The sequence below is a fragment of the Polyodon spathula genome, chromosome 1, assembly GCF_017654505.1.
Source record: "Polyodon spathula isolate WHYD16114869_AA chromosome 1, ASM1765450v1, whole genome shotgun sequence".
NCBI classification, from domain to species: Eukaryota; Metazoa; Chordata; class Actinopteri; order Acipenseriformes; family Polyodontidae; genus Polyodon; species Polyodon spathula.
The window spans coordinates 98583725-98599650 of NC_054534.1; the positions used below are offsets into that span (position 1 = coordinate 98583725).

The following is a 15926-nucleotide window of genomic DNA, read 5'->3' on the forward strand; positions in this document are numbered from 1 at the left end:
AGGTGGAAGTTGCTAAATAGTTGCGTTATACATGCAAACAAAATATAATTTAACCTTAGGTCCTTCTAATAGAGTATTTATTTATGTGTTAGTTGTAAAGTTGGTATTTTTGTGCATTTTAATTATCTAACACTCATTTTGTACGTAGATAATATGGGTGCGAAACTACGTAAATGTATTATCACAGTTTACAATAAAATGGCGCCTAATAAAGATATTGCTGATTTGATATAATCAGCATTGCTTGTCGATCTGGACAATTTCACAGTCCAATTATTTCTGTAGGCTTTCTTTTTTTTGTAATTGTTTGATGGCGGAAGCGCTGGCAAGCGTGCAGATGGTGTGTCTCTGAGTGACAGCACCACTTGACCAATGGGGTTCCAGACAGGTTCTCAGTTTGAGCCGTGGCCAGTAGCATAACGGAGATTGGAAGGCGGATACCATTTTGACGGCCAATGCGAGGCGGGGCGGGGCGTGAATGTCTGTGGAGCGAACTGGAGGGAAAGGCAGTCTGGAGAGTGTAAACACGGAAGTACGCATTACTTTATTCATCTCCAGTCCTTGTGCACCGTCTGTATACTGTTCCGTTACAAGCTACTTTTACATCTGCGATTGTATTTCCATAAGAAATAACGTGGTTTCACTTTTTACCGTTTTTTTTTTTTTATTGCATATGCTGTGTATCTCAAAGTGCTGCAGGAGACTATCGCTGTATTCTTTCTCAGGGCAGTGATGGCATTACTCGTATTGGGCAGCTTCGTATATGTTTTATGAACAGCACATGTATCTATTTATACACATGTGCGCTATCTAATTGTAATTTTGAAAATTTGATTAGATATTATAAAATTGAGTGTTTTATATTAATACATAAGTTTATTTAGATTTGTTTTAGTTTTATTTTCTATTCGGCATTTGGAAAATACATAGAGCCTTCATACTGTGTATGATGATCTTTTAATTAGTTTTAATGGAGATAATTAATTTTAATAAATGTGCAGCAATTAAAGGGCACATTTACCCAGAATGTTTTATATACAGTACTATTGCCTATCTGTCCTGCTCGTTGTTTAGTGCAGTTCGTATGACCCCTGTTATGTCTTTTGTACATATGATTAAACATCGTGTCACTATATGCAATATGTAGATAAGTTCCAAAGTTTATCCATAATTAATAATAATAGTAATAATAACTGAAGTTGCCCTAGGACTGGATATCCAGTCCTGGCAACTTCATTACCATTACTATTATTATTAATTATGGATAAACTTTGTAACTTATCTACATATTACATATAGTGAAGTACTTTATGAAGTACAGAACAACAGTCTGCTGCAGGCTATATATATATATATATATAATATATATATATATATATATATATATATATTATATATGTGTACGTGTGTGTGTGTGTGTGTGTGTGTTTTAAATTTGAAATGGTACATTGTAATCAGCGGTATTAAGCTCTTGTAAAGATTAAGAACAGCTGGAAGTTATTAAAGGCATCTGAGTGCTGAGATTTACAGGACTACTTAAATGTCATGTATTCTTTTCAGACTAGGTGTCTCCTTTCCTATTTTTCCTCACATGGCATGCATATTGAGCTACAGGAGTTAATGTCTGGTACATTATTTTCTATTGCCAGAAACATGTTCCATTCCACCCCAGAGAGATGCATACAAATATTGCAGTCCTGCACAAGGAATGCAATATAAAGATAACTGCCTTTTATTTATTTATTTATTTATTTTAAACTTGATTACCCCATGGTTCACAATCCAATCCCAGTGATGAAACATGATTAATTGATATTTAACTTCTAGTTTTATTTAATTTTATTGTGGTCATTCATTTTTGAAAGACGTTTCCTTTTTACTCCTGTTGAATTGAATGGAAAGTGATCCAGCTAATAACACAGCCCTGCTTGACACATACCTAAGATTAACACCAAAACAAGACTTCCATCATTAGAGAGCTGAACCAATGATAAACTAGTGCTGGGACAAATATCTGAATATTCGAACAAATGTTTTTTGACATGTCTTCGGATACAAAAATCAGATGTTTGTATTCGCTACAAATACCTTGCACTTACTTACCGCCTCACCAGAAATTGTGCGACAGTTTTTAAAAATGTAAATGAAAAAGAGCTCCACCACAGGATCAAGACAGCCCTCTCTTTAAAAGTTGTATACAGCAAAAAGTAAACAAACCAGATTATGCGCATGCACGCATAGTGATCTCTATGGAAGGCCATCTGGGTCAAAAAAGCGTCTCAATCTCATGGGACAGAAAAAAAGGCAAGCATGTCATTCTGAAATGCCTCACTTAAACAGTGCCCAACTTGCTGGAAATGTGTAGTGATTTATATATAGATTATGTACATTATGTATATTTTATTGCGTCTTTTTGTTATGTGGAATGTAACAAACGAGAACCGAAACGGTGAGTTTGTTTTCCCCCGTTATGTTTTACAGCGTAAACCTCATGTTATTACTTGTATGACCACTGTTTACTGTGAGGAAACAACAAGGAATGAAAAAAAGTAAAAAATAAATAAAATGCCTTGTGAACTTTATGTACTATTTGTTTCGGGAATAAACAAAACAACGATTTTGGCATCTTTTTGTTTTGTAGTTAATTCACTGGGTAAAGTAAGGCCTACACAACATTCTTTACTGCTGGGATATTTTTCGACTTCAACGTGTTGTACAGTCTTGTTGTAAAATAAAGGCACACATACGGACACATACCCTGCCCTGCTGCTATGCTGTCTCTGCCTGCGTTCAAAGCAGTGTAATGGCTTTTTCTTAGTTTTTTAAAACAAAAGAATATCTGCACGAATATCCGAACATGAAGATTCTGTGTTCGTCCCAGCACTGTGATAAACTGTCGTTGTATTGAACATATTGCATAGGACATGTACTGTAACAAGGGACCTTCACTTCCAAGCATGAAGGCGAGGCTTGAATTTCAGCATGGGATTGTGGGAATCGTGCATTTTCCAAATTGCTCCCGCATAAAATCCCGCACAGATATTTGAATACACCAAGCTGCCGTATTTTTCACCCAATTTAGAATGCTTGAAATGCTACAGTCTCTAAGGAAGTGGGTGTCAGTGATGAAAAGACTGAGCCGCATTCTGAGTAGTTCTGGTTAAAAGAAATAAATAAAAGTAGTGCTGGATATTTTAAGTGCCGCGAGACTTTATTCTCTCGTACGTGATTCTCTGCTGCTATCTTTTAAGCATTATAGAAACTCGGTACACTGCAGTAAGTAAACAGTTTTTTGAAAAAAAAAAAGATATTAAGTCTATCTAGGTGTTTTTTGCAAGAGGTGACTTTTGCTTTAATTCTTAAAACTCAGCCCCATTCATTTTGGGGCACCAGTGCACTGAAGGTTACACACATTACTCAGGCACCCTAAAAGCCACCTACCATGGCATGTTTAAAAGTACAGACTCGGGGCTTTCCAAAGACGTATTCAGTGTGTGTATGCGCTGGAACTTTAGCCTCTCATCGTGTGACAGTTCACAGCTTAAGTTTTGTTTTCAGTCTATTGCTCCGTCATTGTAGCAGCTAGACTGAAAGGGGCGATATCGTTGGAAAGCTTAGAAGCTTTTTTTTTTTTTTTTTTTTTGAGCCTTCTATGATTATTAATATATATATATATATATATATATATATATATATATATATATATATACACACACACACACACACACAGAGTGAAATGTTTTTTACATGATTTTTATTTTTAAACATATTCTCTTCTCTACCACATATAGTATGCCTGAACCTCTTGCAACTTAAATAATATGAAAGGACATTTTGTGACAATTTGTTACATGCATGCAGTACAAACTATCCACTAGTTAAACACACACAAATGAAAACTGTGAAAAACAGGCGGAAAAAGGGGTGGGTGTAAAGAGTTAAAAAGAAATGGAGCACTGGTTAGAAAGAAAAGCACCTTTTTCTTTTGCTGCAGCAAAAACTTCACGTCAGGCAATGGAGAGAGCTCTGTCTCACGTGATGAACAGCTGTTAGGTCTCCTGAAAGCAGCTTATTATAATGCAACAATTATAGCAGGCGTTTGGACATTGAGTCAGAATCTTTGAAACCCAAAAGCCTAATCAAGTTTAAAAAAAAAAAAAAAAAAAAAATCAATTCAACTTTTTGAATTACTTGACTTGGGGCATTACACAACTAGTTCATTGCAAGTGATTCGAATCGTAGTTCACTTGCAAATAAACAAAACATTTTCAGGTTTGCTTCAGTTCATTTCACACCAGAAGAATTCAAGCAAACTGGAGTTTCATTTAAATTGAATTCAGATGCGTTTGTTTGTTTCACGTGCAGCTTCATCCAGGCTAGAGTTCTAGTGGTTTCACATTGCACTTTCCAAACACACTTTGCTCTCTTGCTGATTACTTGAACGGAAGTTTTGTTTGGGGAAAACAACATTTTCCTTCATGTCCAATACAGAGAATGCATTAAATGTTGTACTCTTGGTTTGATGTGCACCCTGGTGCGATTTTATGTGGTTCTCAGTGGTTTCACCTATAAACTCCAAGCGAACCGAACCGCACTTCAGTTCATATCAAACAGTCAACGAACTAGGTGTGAAAGTAACCTTAGTGATTTTAGATGCAGCAATTTTTTGCATTTTTTATTTTATTTATGTAATGCAGTTTATACCAATAGAAGTCAGGTAAACAGCCAGTAACAATTAACCTATCATTCTGGATAAGCTAAAATTCTACCTATCCAGATCAGAAGTAAGTCCTGTTTTGTAAATAAACACACTATATAGGTTTAACTTGCCTTTATATTAAACTACCATTGACAAGCCTGAAAAAATAAACTACTGCTACACCTCTTCCAAGGGCAGGTCCTCTAAAGAATGTAATTGAACCAAGCAGGGTCAGATCCTCTTTAACTTGGTGACATTGGAGACATAATAAGCAGGGCCACCTAAAGATAGCCACTGCATCTGTTCTTCCCTGAGCAACTTCAGTCCGGAAGAGATCACCAAACAAGGCCAGAGCAGTTAGTAGAATTGTGGACGGAGTGCAGCAGGTGGTTCAGTGTCACAGAGGTTACAAAGACACTGGGCTGCTTTGTGCTAAGAGTAAGGAAAACACAGTACCTGGACGCAGCGCATTCTCATCTTTTAGTCCTGCAATTAATATCACGAGAGCTGCTTCCGTTAAAATAATTAACACTGCTCTAGGTGTACACTGAAAAATTAAATTTACAAGTCTAGTTTCTGAGTTGCCTTAAAATCTACTAATTGCCAAACAATGTATTCCCCTAACTCATTTGCCTTAATATAGTAATGATGGCAGTAATAAAGAAATATCTTTTAATCTGCATTAACAAAATAATCCCTCCTTAAAATGTGGAGCAAATTGAATCCCTGTAGAGAGAACGGTGATCCAGAAATGTTTTGCAGTTGTTGCATATGGTTGATTTGTAACACTCTGCAAGACACTTGGCGTGTAGGATCTAGTGTTTTTGTTGGAAACTACCTGATTACATGTTATCTATGTATAGTGCTGCTGCTTTTATTGGGATGTAACTAAAATCTATGCATGGAATCAATTCTGGCCAATGTGATTGACACGTAGGGATAATCTCACTGATTTAAACCAAGATCTGTTATTGTATGAATAATTTTAGTAAATTTGAAACCACAAAACCTGGCAAATAGTTTGCTCTCTCTTTTAAAAACAGTACAAAATAAATCTGTGTTTGATAAAAGTTAGTCACAGTTTTGATTTTGTCCATATGGCATTGTGCCACTGCTTTGATAATACCCCTAAGAAATGAATCCATCTCCAGCAAATATTGCTGAATATGTTCATATTATTTATATCAGGCTGCTGTAGTTATAAAAACAATTACTGATTTATTGGATGATATATAATCCAACTCTTAATGTACAGATGTAAAGGAATCTAAATGTGCAAACGCCACAATAATTGCAATTATCACAGTGCTTTTTATCCTACAATTATAATTTCAGTGCTTTTCAATATTGTTCTAACCCTAATTTTAAGCTGTCTCTGTCCTGCACTAGTTGCAGGTGAAATCTCACAGGCCAGATAGAAGACATCATTGTTGGTCTTTTAGGAGTAAATATTTTGTACAGTAGCACTGGCTTGTCAGTTCTAAATCTTTTTACTTTGTAGTTCAGAAGTGACAGCATGTATTGTGTAACAAAGTTGCCTTTTTGTTTGTTTTAAGACATATTTGATCTCTTTCAGTGGAAGCATCAGTGCATGGCAGTAATGTCCACTGCTCGGACAAAACCATTGAGGCAGCTGAAGCCTTGCTCCATATGGACTCTCCAACCAGCCTGAGGGATGACCGAAGTCCTGGTAAGAGACCTGTCACAGTAGCCAGTAGGGCTGTTCGAAGGTTCGTTCACTAGCCAGGAATTCGAAGGTAGTTGTGATCCATCGGAATTCGAAGGTAGTTGTGATCCTTCGAAGCAGTTGTATCCAGCACTACTTTTATTTATTTAACAAATCGTATGACTGTGTGAATACTGTAAATTACACCGTTAAATGTTGTATAAAAACCCACTATCAGATAGTTATTAGTATTATATAGCGGCAGCATTGCTTCAGTAAAATATGTACTGAATACCTAGTGTACCGGACATAAGGGAAGTGTTATGGTAGGTAAGTATGAAACATAAAATATATGCTAACACTGATCATTTTTGTTTTTGAGAGTTTTATCCAAATATAAGTGATACGTTTCTTTTGATGCTCAGTATATATTGTATTTATTTAGCCGATACTCATGATGATTTATAGCCGATAATCGATAACAGAAAATTGCATTATCGTCCAACACTATCACAAGCAGCATCAATTACGTGTACATAAACATGAATATATTTATTTAAATGAGAAAAGCATAATTACTGTTCTGTATAACATTTTTAAACTATTTGATGATGTTTTATTCCATTTATATGGATTACCTGTATGATAATAGGATTTTCAATCAATTATAAACTAGTAGCTATGGTGACGTTACTGGTAAATTATGCAAATTAATACCATCAAAGGTTCGAACCTTCATTCGGTTATGTGTTCCGAACCTTCGACGGTCAAAATGTACCCTTCATTACATTCCTAGTAGCTGATGTTCAGGTGTTAGCCAGGGACCGCACCAAGAATCACACACCAAGAAGTGGCCTCCCTCTGTGTTAATTTGTTGAGTCGCATGATTTCAGGATAAATTCAGCAGTTCCTGTAGGTTCCCTCTGGTGGGTAGTGCATTTCAAAGCAAAGACTCAACGATGAGCACCGAGGTGCTTTCAAAAGAACTCCGGGACAAAGTTGTTGAAAGGCACAGATCAGGGGATGGGTATGAAAAAAAAAAAATATCAAAGGCCTTGAATATCCCTTGGAGCACGGTCAAGACGATTATTAAGAAGTGGAAGGTGTATGGCACCAAGACCCTGCCTAGATCAGGCCGTCCCTCCAAACTGGATGACCGAGCAAGAACGAGTCTGATCAGAGAGTCAGGAGGGAAAGGTAGGGATGGACCTTGGAGATGTTTCGGAGGTGGTAGAAGGAAGATTTGACTACAGAGTTTTGGGCATCAAAGGAGAGGTTACTATCCAGAAGTACATCAATGTAATGGCTTCGTACAGCAGGGGCAGCAGTAGACAGTTTCCAAGGTTCAAGGAAGCAATATTGAGATTCTTGAGTTGAGTTTTCCTACTAGAAGTAGTTCAGATATGTTAATGTTGAGCTGAAGAAAATTGTCAGACATCCAGGCATCGAGGTCTTGGATGCAAGCTGAGAGCCAGACCATGGCAGAGGTCAAGAAGAATGCTATGATCTATGGTATCAAAAGCAGCAGTTAGGTCAAGGAAGACAAGGACAGAGAGAGCAGCAGCATCAGCATTAGGCAGGAGATCATTTACAATCCTGAGCAAAGCAGTTTCGGTACTGTGATGTGGCTGGAAGCTAGGCTGCAGAGATTCAAGCAAATTGATATCTTTGAGATGTTTCATCAGCTGGCTGGCTACAGCCCTTTCAGGAGTTTTGGAGAGAAAAGGAAGATTGGATATGGGATGGAAGTTAGATAAGACAGCCAGTGTTAAAAAATGAACATATAGTTTACTTTGTATTTATGACAGAAATGAACAGGTATTGTTTTTACTTGTTGCATTTACTTCAGAAAATGAATACCAAGAATAACGTAGTATTATATTGTGTGCTTGACAGCAATTTATACATTTGTTTTACAGCATAGGCACACAAAAAATAACATTTTGTATTTGTACTAGGTAAAAAAATTTATGTAGAAAAAATATGTAAAGACTTTTATAGCTACTTGCTGTCAAACATTTTGTATTATATATGCTACCTATACTGTATAGTAGAAAAGGAAAATGTACTCTATGCAATGTCAACTACAACAACGTTCATTAAATTCTTATTTTAAGCATACACCGCTAAATGCAGCTTAAATTGTTCACTTAGTCAAATTTACAAAATCCAATCAAACTTGAATTTCTGCTTCAAAATTCTGCCGAATACACCTGTAACCAATGCCGCAAGATAAACAAAAAATACAAAAGACCATTTTGAATTGCATTATGTAGTAGTGGTAATAATAATGTAATGACCCAGCAGTCTGCGCTAACTAAGACCCCGTTCACACACTACTGGGCTGGCCCAGGGTCGCCTCAGATTTAGGTCTGCAACCCTGTTCCCATTTGCGGTTTAAGGCGCTTTTGCGTGTTCACATATGTGACTGAAAAGCAGGCCTAAAATGTGACTCATTGCTTTTTTAATTTTTTAATGGAACGATAGCCTGCACTCAGAATGGAATAGCTACCGGAATATACAGTAATCCTTGATTTGTAGCATATATTTCTTATGAAATATATATTTTTTCAAGGCAGCACAGTAGCAATTTTATGGTATATATAGTAAGGTGGCAGGGGGAGGGTCAGATTCCTCCCTGCCTAAAAACATGTGAAAATGCAAGTTTTGTTTGATTTAACTGCTTTTGTTTAATTTGTTTAATTGTATTATTTGTGTTGATTGTTTTATTGTTAATTATCCCCTGCACCTGGCTATCATTGTAAATTAGAGCCAGGTGCAGGGTATTTAAAGAAAGCAGCCAGTTTGCTCAGGGCTGTTGCTGCTGTGGAGTAAAGAGCCTGACTGTGTAAAAAACCTACATTTTGGTTTTTATAAAATCTGTTAGTGTTTATTTTCATGTTATGTCAAGTAAACAGCTTAGCTGTCCTGCGCGTCAGTCAGGGACCTGCATAAGTTTAGTGAGTGCTCTGAGGGAGTTTGGTGTTTGTTTGTTTGATTTATATTGTGAGTAAAAGTGCGCGTAAGCGCTTTAAAAATCAAGTTTTAGTTCAAAATAACCACATTCTTAAAGGGGGATGAAACGGATTTGGGCCTAGATGCCGGTTTCTGTTATTTAAATTTAAAAAAAAAAAAGAAAAAAACACCAACATATATTATTGACTATTTTGACTTGATGTTATGGTGTGTAACAGGGTGACGGTCCGAGCTTACCCCCCGCCCACAATCTCATTATTCTTTCAAGAACACAGGTATTTAGAATGCAGGAAACAGCAACAGGTATAAATATTAAATAAGAAATGATAAAGTTGTTGAGTCTGTCATGTTTGTTAAATTACTCTGTGTAAACCTAATTTAGACTTCATACAGAATTACATAATGATGCTTAACTGACTAAAACAACCAAATGCACAAACTACTGAAAGAAAATAGAATGTGAAAGAGGTCCCGAACCATTGTGAAACTGGAATAAGCAGTAAACTGGGCAAAGCTGTAAAACAAGCAAAAGGGATGCTTGACAGTGATTTGAGGAAGGCCGTGCTTAAGCACCTGGATTCAACAGGGAGTTGTAGCCAACTGTGTGGAGTCTTAGTACAAATGTGTGGAAGATTCTTTGACTTCGGTGCTCCTATGAGGTCAGATTGCTGCATTCTGTTGGCTTATTGATTGAATTCAAATGCAAGGGCTATATCCATAGAATCATATGTATTATAGTAACCGGTTATAATAAACCAGCTTACTAAATGAGATTTGTTTTTTGAACCAGAGTTCGGAATAGTTTTTTGCTGACATAAGTCCTAGATTATTTAGGTTTCCTAGTAGAAACGATTTTAAAATGCCACCAAACATCTTGTTGCTTTGAAGCCAACGTGTTGTTAAATAATTTAAATGGGGGTACCAGGAAGATAATGAAAAAAGCAGTTTCTTGTCTCAAAACATTATTTTGTTCTTTCTACATTGTTTAGTTGTATAATGAGTGGTGCATTAGCGCTATAATCAGCTTATTTGTTACTTTTTAAAAAAAAAAAATCATTACATTTTTTGTTAAACATTACATTTTTTGTGTAATACTAAGCAGTATAAATATTTAACCCTTTGCGGTCCTATGTCGGACCAGGTCCGACATTACAATTTTCCTTTTCCAGTCCGGTGTCGGACCTTGTCCGATATCATCAAAAAGATGTCAAGCACAACAGGTCTCTAATCATTTTGAGAGTGAGACCGATAGGAGCCTAATGAAACAGAAAAAAAGGGGTGTATCTCATAGCCCAATGCACTACAGAGATATCACGGGCATAACAAAGGAGGCAGAGCTCTTTGAGATGTTATAGTAATAAAATAATGACTTGGATTGCATTATTGAGGAGTTTGGTGATAAAACGAGCGATCAGGAGAGGATTTATCAGTATGCACGTCTATAAAGAGCTTTGTGAAAAATACAGCGAACAAGGGGTGGAGCTTGGCTGTAGATACAGTACTGAGTGTCCTTTTGCAAATCAATCCCTTTTAAACCTGTTTTACTCTGAAAAAATAAATATTTTAAACAGCGCGTATGAAAATAAATTGGACCTGACGCGCCTGACAAGCGCTGAATAAATGGACAGCAAAGAGTTAACAGCGAGTCAACAGAGTTTTTTAGTATCTCCTTCTTTTAATACTGATTTGTAGTGTCTGCTGCTACACAGGTATGGTTGAAACTATGGTCAGTGCAGAAACAAAAGGATATTTCCCTAACATGCCCTGCTGTCTGCTGTGTCTTCCTGCAGTGGAGGTGTTTGTACCCCCATGTGTAACGACCCCGGAGTTCATCCATGCAGCCATGAGGCCCGATGTGATCACAGAGACGGAGGTGGAGGTGTCCACCGAGGAGGCTGAGCCCGTGGAGATCTGCACTGTAATAGAGGCCCCTGAAATGGAGCCTGTTTTTAAAAAGAAAAAAGGTAAAGCCCCCTATCCCTTTCATAGCAACACAGCTGTGCTATTCAGTGTGTTTGCAAGTTCACGGTTTGAATTGGCAGTTCCTGTGTGTAATGACCAAGGTTTTGAGTTTAGTCCTTTGAAAGAAATGGGCATACAGCTATCATTCCACAAGACTTGGGGAATCCAGCTGAAAGTCATCTATAAAAATCAGTATGGGAGCAAAAGGACTTTTATAAGACACTATTAAATAAAAATACAAAAATTACATTTTTCTGTGTGTTAAACAACTAAGTACAGTGATGCATTAAACATGCCTATTGTGTGTGTGTGTGTGTGTGTGTTTTTTTTTTTTTTTTTTTTTTTTTTTTTTAAGCTGGCCGTAAGCCAAAGATCCAGCAGGCAGCTGTGTTTAATGGTCCTTCAGATCTGGGTATAAAGAAGAAGCCCAGAGAAGGCAAAGGTGAGTGGTCAGCATGCACTTCAGCAATGTCATTTGAGGTGTCCAAATTCTTTTAGGCGACTAATCTAGCACAAGGAATATACTTTCCCATGATAGTGACAGATCTAATTTTGTATTTACAGAAACGGCTGGGGATTGTTCTAACATAGTTAACAAAATATAAAAATAAATCGGAATTCTGAAGTTCGATAAAAATAAACATTGCATGGCAAATTGTTATTGCAAATGTAAATCGTGTGACCAGTTCAGCTGTGCATGAGCCTTTATGAGTGTTCTGCTTTCTGTGAATATAGTATTAAAAGTTGGGATGTACTTTTCCACCTGTGATGTTTTGTATGCCATTTGCTTTCAGGGAACACCACCTATTTATGGGAGTTCCTCTTGGACCTTCTCCAGGACAAGAGTACCTGCCCCAAGTATATCAAGTGGACTCAGAGAGACAAAGGCATCTTTAAACTGGTCGACTCCAAGGCGGTGTCCAAACTGTGGGGAAAACATAAGAACAAACCTGACATGAACTATGAGACAATGGGAAGAGCACTGAGGTATATGTTTCTTTTGTTTAAGAACCATTTTTACTTTCTGTGAGTCATACCCCTGGTTTAGACTATTTGCGTCTTCAACAAAAGTCTAGAACAGTTGAATATTGCTTTTTTATTTTAATTATGAAAAACACGAATGCTTTGTGAATAGGGTTTGTGAACAAGAATTGTAACAGATCCAGCTAGTAGCACATAATTAAATTTTTTCTGCTGATACTGTGTGACTGTCAGTCATGTTTGACACATGTTTTCAGAATGAAATACCTTTCTGGTCTTCAAAACTTATAGCCCTTTAAATATCCCTAAGTTTAGCAAATGGTTGACAACCTGTGTTATGTACCCATAAAGTAGAAGGGACCCTAAAATAATCTTCCTTTGCTTCCCTTCAGGTATTACTACCAAAGAGGTATTCTAGCAAAGGTGGAGGGACAGCGCCTTGTCTATCAGTTTAAAGAAATGCCAAAAAACATTGTTGTGATAGATGATGACAAAACAGACCCCAGCAGCGAGGACCTTCTCACAGCCGATAAGTCATTTGAACGAGTGCCTCCGTCCACGGAAAGTTTCTTGACATCGGTGGAGCTGTCCAGGACTCCATCGATCCTGCAAGGAGGAGGGAGGAGCCTGGTACTGCAGGGTCCAGCGACGGCCGTGAAAACAACGGCGTCAGCGTCAACCCAGCCTCGCATAGTCGGCGTCATGTCAGCCACACATCGTCACGACGTATCAAATGAGCAGTCGCACACCACCACCATTATTCCAACAACAACAGGGCCCAGGTTTGTACTGTGAAACAAGAAGGCAGGCAAACAAAGTAAAGGCACTAATTGCAGAATTCCCCTTGAGATTTATTTTTGGCTATTTTAAAGGTGTGCTTACAAGAGGTATAAGTATTTTATATTTCACTTTGGAAATAGATATTCCAGTCCTTCCACACTGCAAGGATAAGTTGTATTCTATAAAATGGACAGTACATTGTAAAAAAACAAAAAAACAAAAAAAAAACAAAACTGTATATCACTAACATTCCTAGAGATTTAGTTTTCAATGTTTACAAACAGGATCAAGCACAAGGAGGAGCTTAAAGCTGTGTTTTATTTCTGTGCCATCAGAATTAGGCTTGAAATGTTATATAATGATTCATTATATCATTTGATTTGAGTGAGTCAAATTAATTACAATGTTGCAAATATAGAGCATGCAATCAATGTTTATTATAAAGCAACTATAATGTCCTGCATCTGGTGCTAATATTGTAATAATTTTCAGATAAAGAAGTAAACTAGTTTCAGTTTAGTGTTTTAAGTGACAAAAACAACAATATATTTAATTGGTGCAGTCGATACTGGAAATGATAGGGATCTTCAGACTCGTCAGCCTTTGTTGTTTGTTTCTTCCTGAAAGGAAATTCTGACCCAGTCTGTATCTCTTCCTGCAGAACGGTGCGTGTGGCTATGCCAGTGGTGATGACCACGTCTTTGGGCCAGAAGATCTCCACCATGGCGGTGCAGCCTGCCAGCTCTTCTATCCTCACCAACACCAGCCCCACCACGGGCAATGCCCCCAAGGTGGTTATCCAGACCATACCCACCATGATGCCCGCGACAGCAGAAAACGGTGACAAGATCACAGTGCAGCTCGCCAAGATCATAACCATCCCTGCTTCTCAGCTCGCCCAGTACCAGCTGCAGGCTAAGAGTGGCATGACTGGGGGATCCAGCATCAACATAATGGGGGCCCCAGTGGCTGTGAGAGCACTTACCCCTGTGTCATTAGCGCAGGGGACCTCCGTCATGAGACTGGCCTTGCCTGCACAGCAGCAGCATCACCAGGTCACCAGCCACAGCCCCACACGGTTCATTAATGCCGTCATCAAGAGGCCGGAGATCAAGCAAGAGGGGGCAGCCCCCAGCACTGTGAAGCAACGACATCACGAAGTGGAAATGAAGAATGTCGGGAGCACCAGGCCAGTAACTCTCACGTTCCCTGTCACAGTAAAAACAGAAGGAAGTGACGGTTGAAAATGGAAGAGGAGGATTATTACAAATGAAACATACAGTTTTATTAGTTGCACCAGTTAGAGACTACTTTCTGTTGTATGGGAGGGGTGAAACTGGTCGCTCTGACGTTAAAACATTTTGGGAATTCATTTTGTACAGCTGTCCAACAGACTAAAGGAACACAAATAAGACAGTCCCATGCTTTTCAGTGGGATTTTGAACCACATGTGTTTCATAGTAGAATCATAATTATTTTTATTATTGGTGACTGATATGATTCAGTGGTGAACTGTAAAAAAAAAAAAAAAAAACACAGCAAAAAACAATCCTTCAGAAAAGGGACCAAGTCAGTTCATGACAGTTTTACCCAGACATTAAACATTCAAAACACTAAGGTAAATATATTGTATATTAATAAAAGAAAGCAAACTTCTTTTTTTGGGGGGGGGTGGCGGATGGATGGACGGGCAGACAATTTAATCTTTTTAACACTCTGTCTGATTTTTGCATAACATTTTGCAGTTTGACTATCACTATGTGCACACAGTACCCAGTGTCTTGGTGCTATATAAAAGCTTCACCGATCTAGAATGTTGAGAGTAATGTTGCAGTTAATTGCATTGGCAGCTTCTGTGTGAAGAAAGTGACAAAAAGGGACTTGTATATGTCTTCAAAACCAGTTTAAAAATCATTCAAACAAGGAGCCTTACATTAATCTACATTTGTTTGTTTTCCATTATATATATATATATATAAGCAAACTAGCTTTTTATGTAAGTTCTTTTTTTTTGATACCTTGTACCAAGCACAGTATTATAGAAATAAGGCAAACTTATTTTGTATTATAGTTTATAATATAAATGTCCGGATTTCAGTTTCAGCAGTGTTTTGCTGCGATTTTGCCTATGTCATATTGCCTTGTCTGTACAGAAGTTTCATTTTCAGAGTTGCTGCCACTTTAAAAGGTCACTCGGCATGAATTCTTGCAGCTAGTTCGAAATGTTCTGATTATTTTTTTTTCCCTTTTCTAGTTATTGAGCGAGAGAAAAAAGTTCCAGTGTTCAGACTGAACTAGTTTGTATATTCAATATTTGAAGTATAGTCTATTTTGTTGTACTCTTGTTTCAAAGTGTATTCAAGTAGATTTTAATGAAATATAAAAAAGTTTTAATAAACAAACAAAAATAAGTGTTGTCTCTATTAATTTATAGTATATAATTAAGTTTAGTAATTTAACTACCTGTTAAATTGGGGGGTAAAATGAGATCTGCAACTAAACAGAGGTTTCTATTAGTGTTTAAGTAACAAAATAATAAATACATCTTAGCTGTTGTGCTATTCCATTCGCTATTGCTCAAATGTGCAGTTTTCAAAATCCCATCGAAGAATGTATATAAACCCTATCTGGTACTGTACTATGTATAAAAGAAAGCCTTGTTTATATGCCTTATTTTCAGGTAGTCTTGTGCTGATTTGGTTGTTTCCCCTTGAGTGAAATTGTCTCCATCTCTTCAACCCTTTTATTAATGCGCTGTAGCCAGTGACATGCTATGACCCACCATTGCAGAGTACCTGAAAGTATGGCAACACAGTTTAATAACCTATTGTAGTAACAGTGAAAATGAATGAATAAGTCAAA

General features: G+C 37.4%; 1 protein-coding gene across 5 annotated transcripts in view; it reads left to right on the forward strand.

Annotated features, from left to right (window-relative positions):
* The window catches only part of LOC121325222 (ETS-related transcription factor Elf-2-like), a 38909-nt gene extending 23443 nt beyond the window's left edge, over positions 1-15466 (forward strand). For all 5 annotated transcript variants that reach the window (XM_041267601.1, XM_041267616.1, XM_041267606.1 and 2 more), the window contains 6 exons: positions 6276-6389; positions 11132-11305; positions 11659-11745; positions 12098-12290; positions 12677-13066; positions 13726-15466. In XM_041267601.1, coding sequence (XP_041123535.1) covers positions 6276-6389; positions 11132-11305; positions 11659-11745; positions 12098-12290; positions 12677-13066; positions 13726-14308 — 1541 coding nt within the window. In that variant the 3' untranslated portion in view covers positions 14309-15466. The remainder of the gene's footprint in view (positions 1-6275; positions 6390-11131; positions 11306-11658; positions 11746-12097; positions 12291-12676; positions 13067-13725) is intronic.
* Positions 15467-15926: the final 460 nt, after the last annotated feature.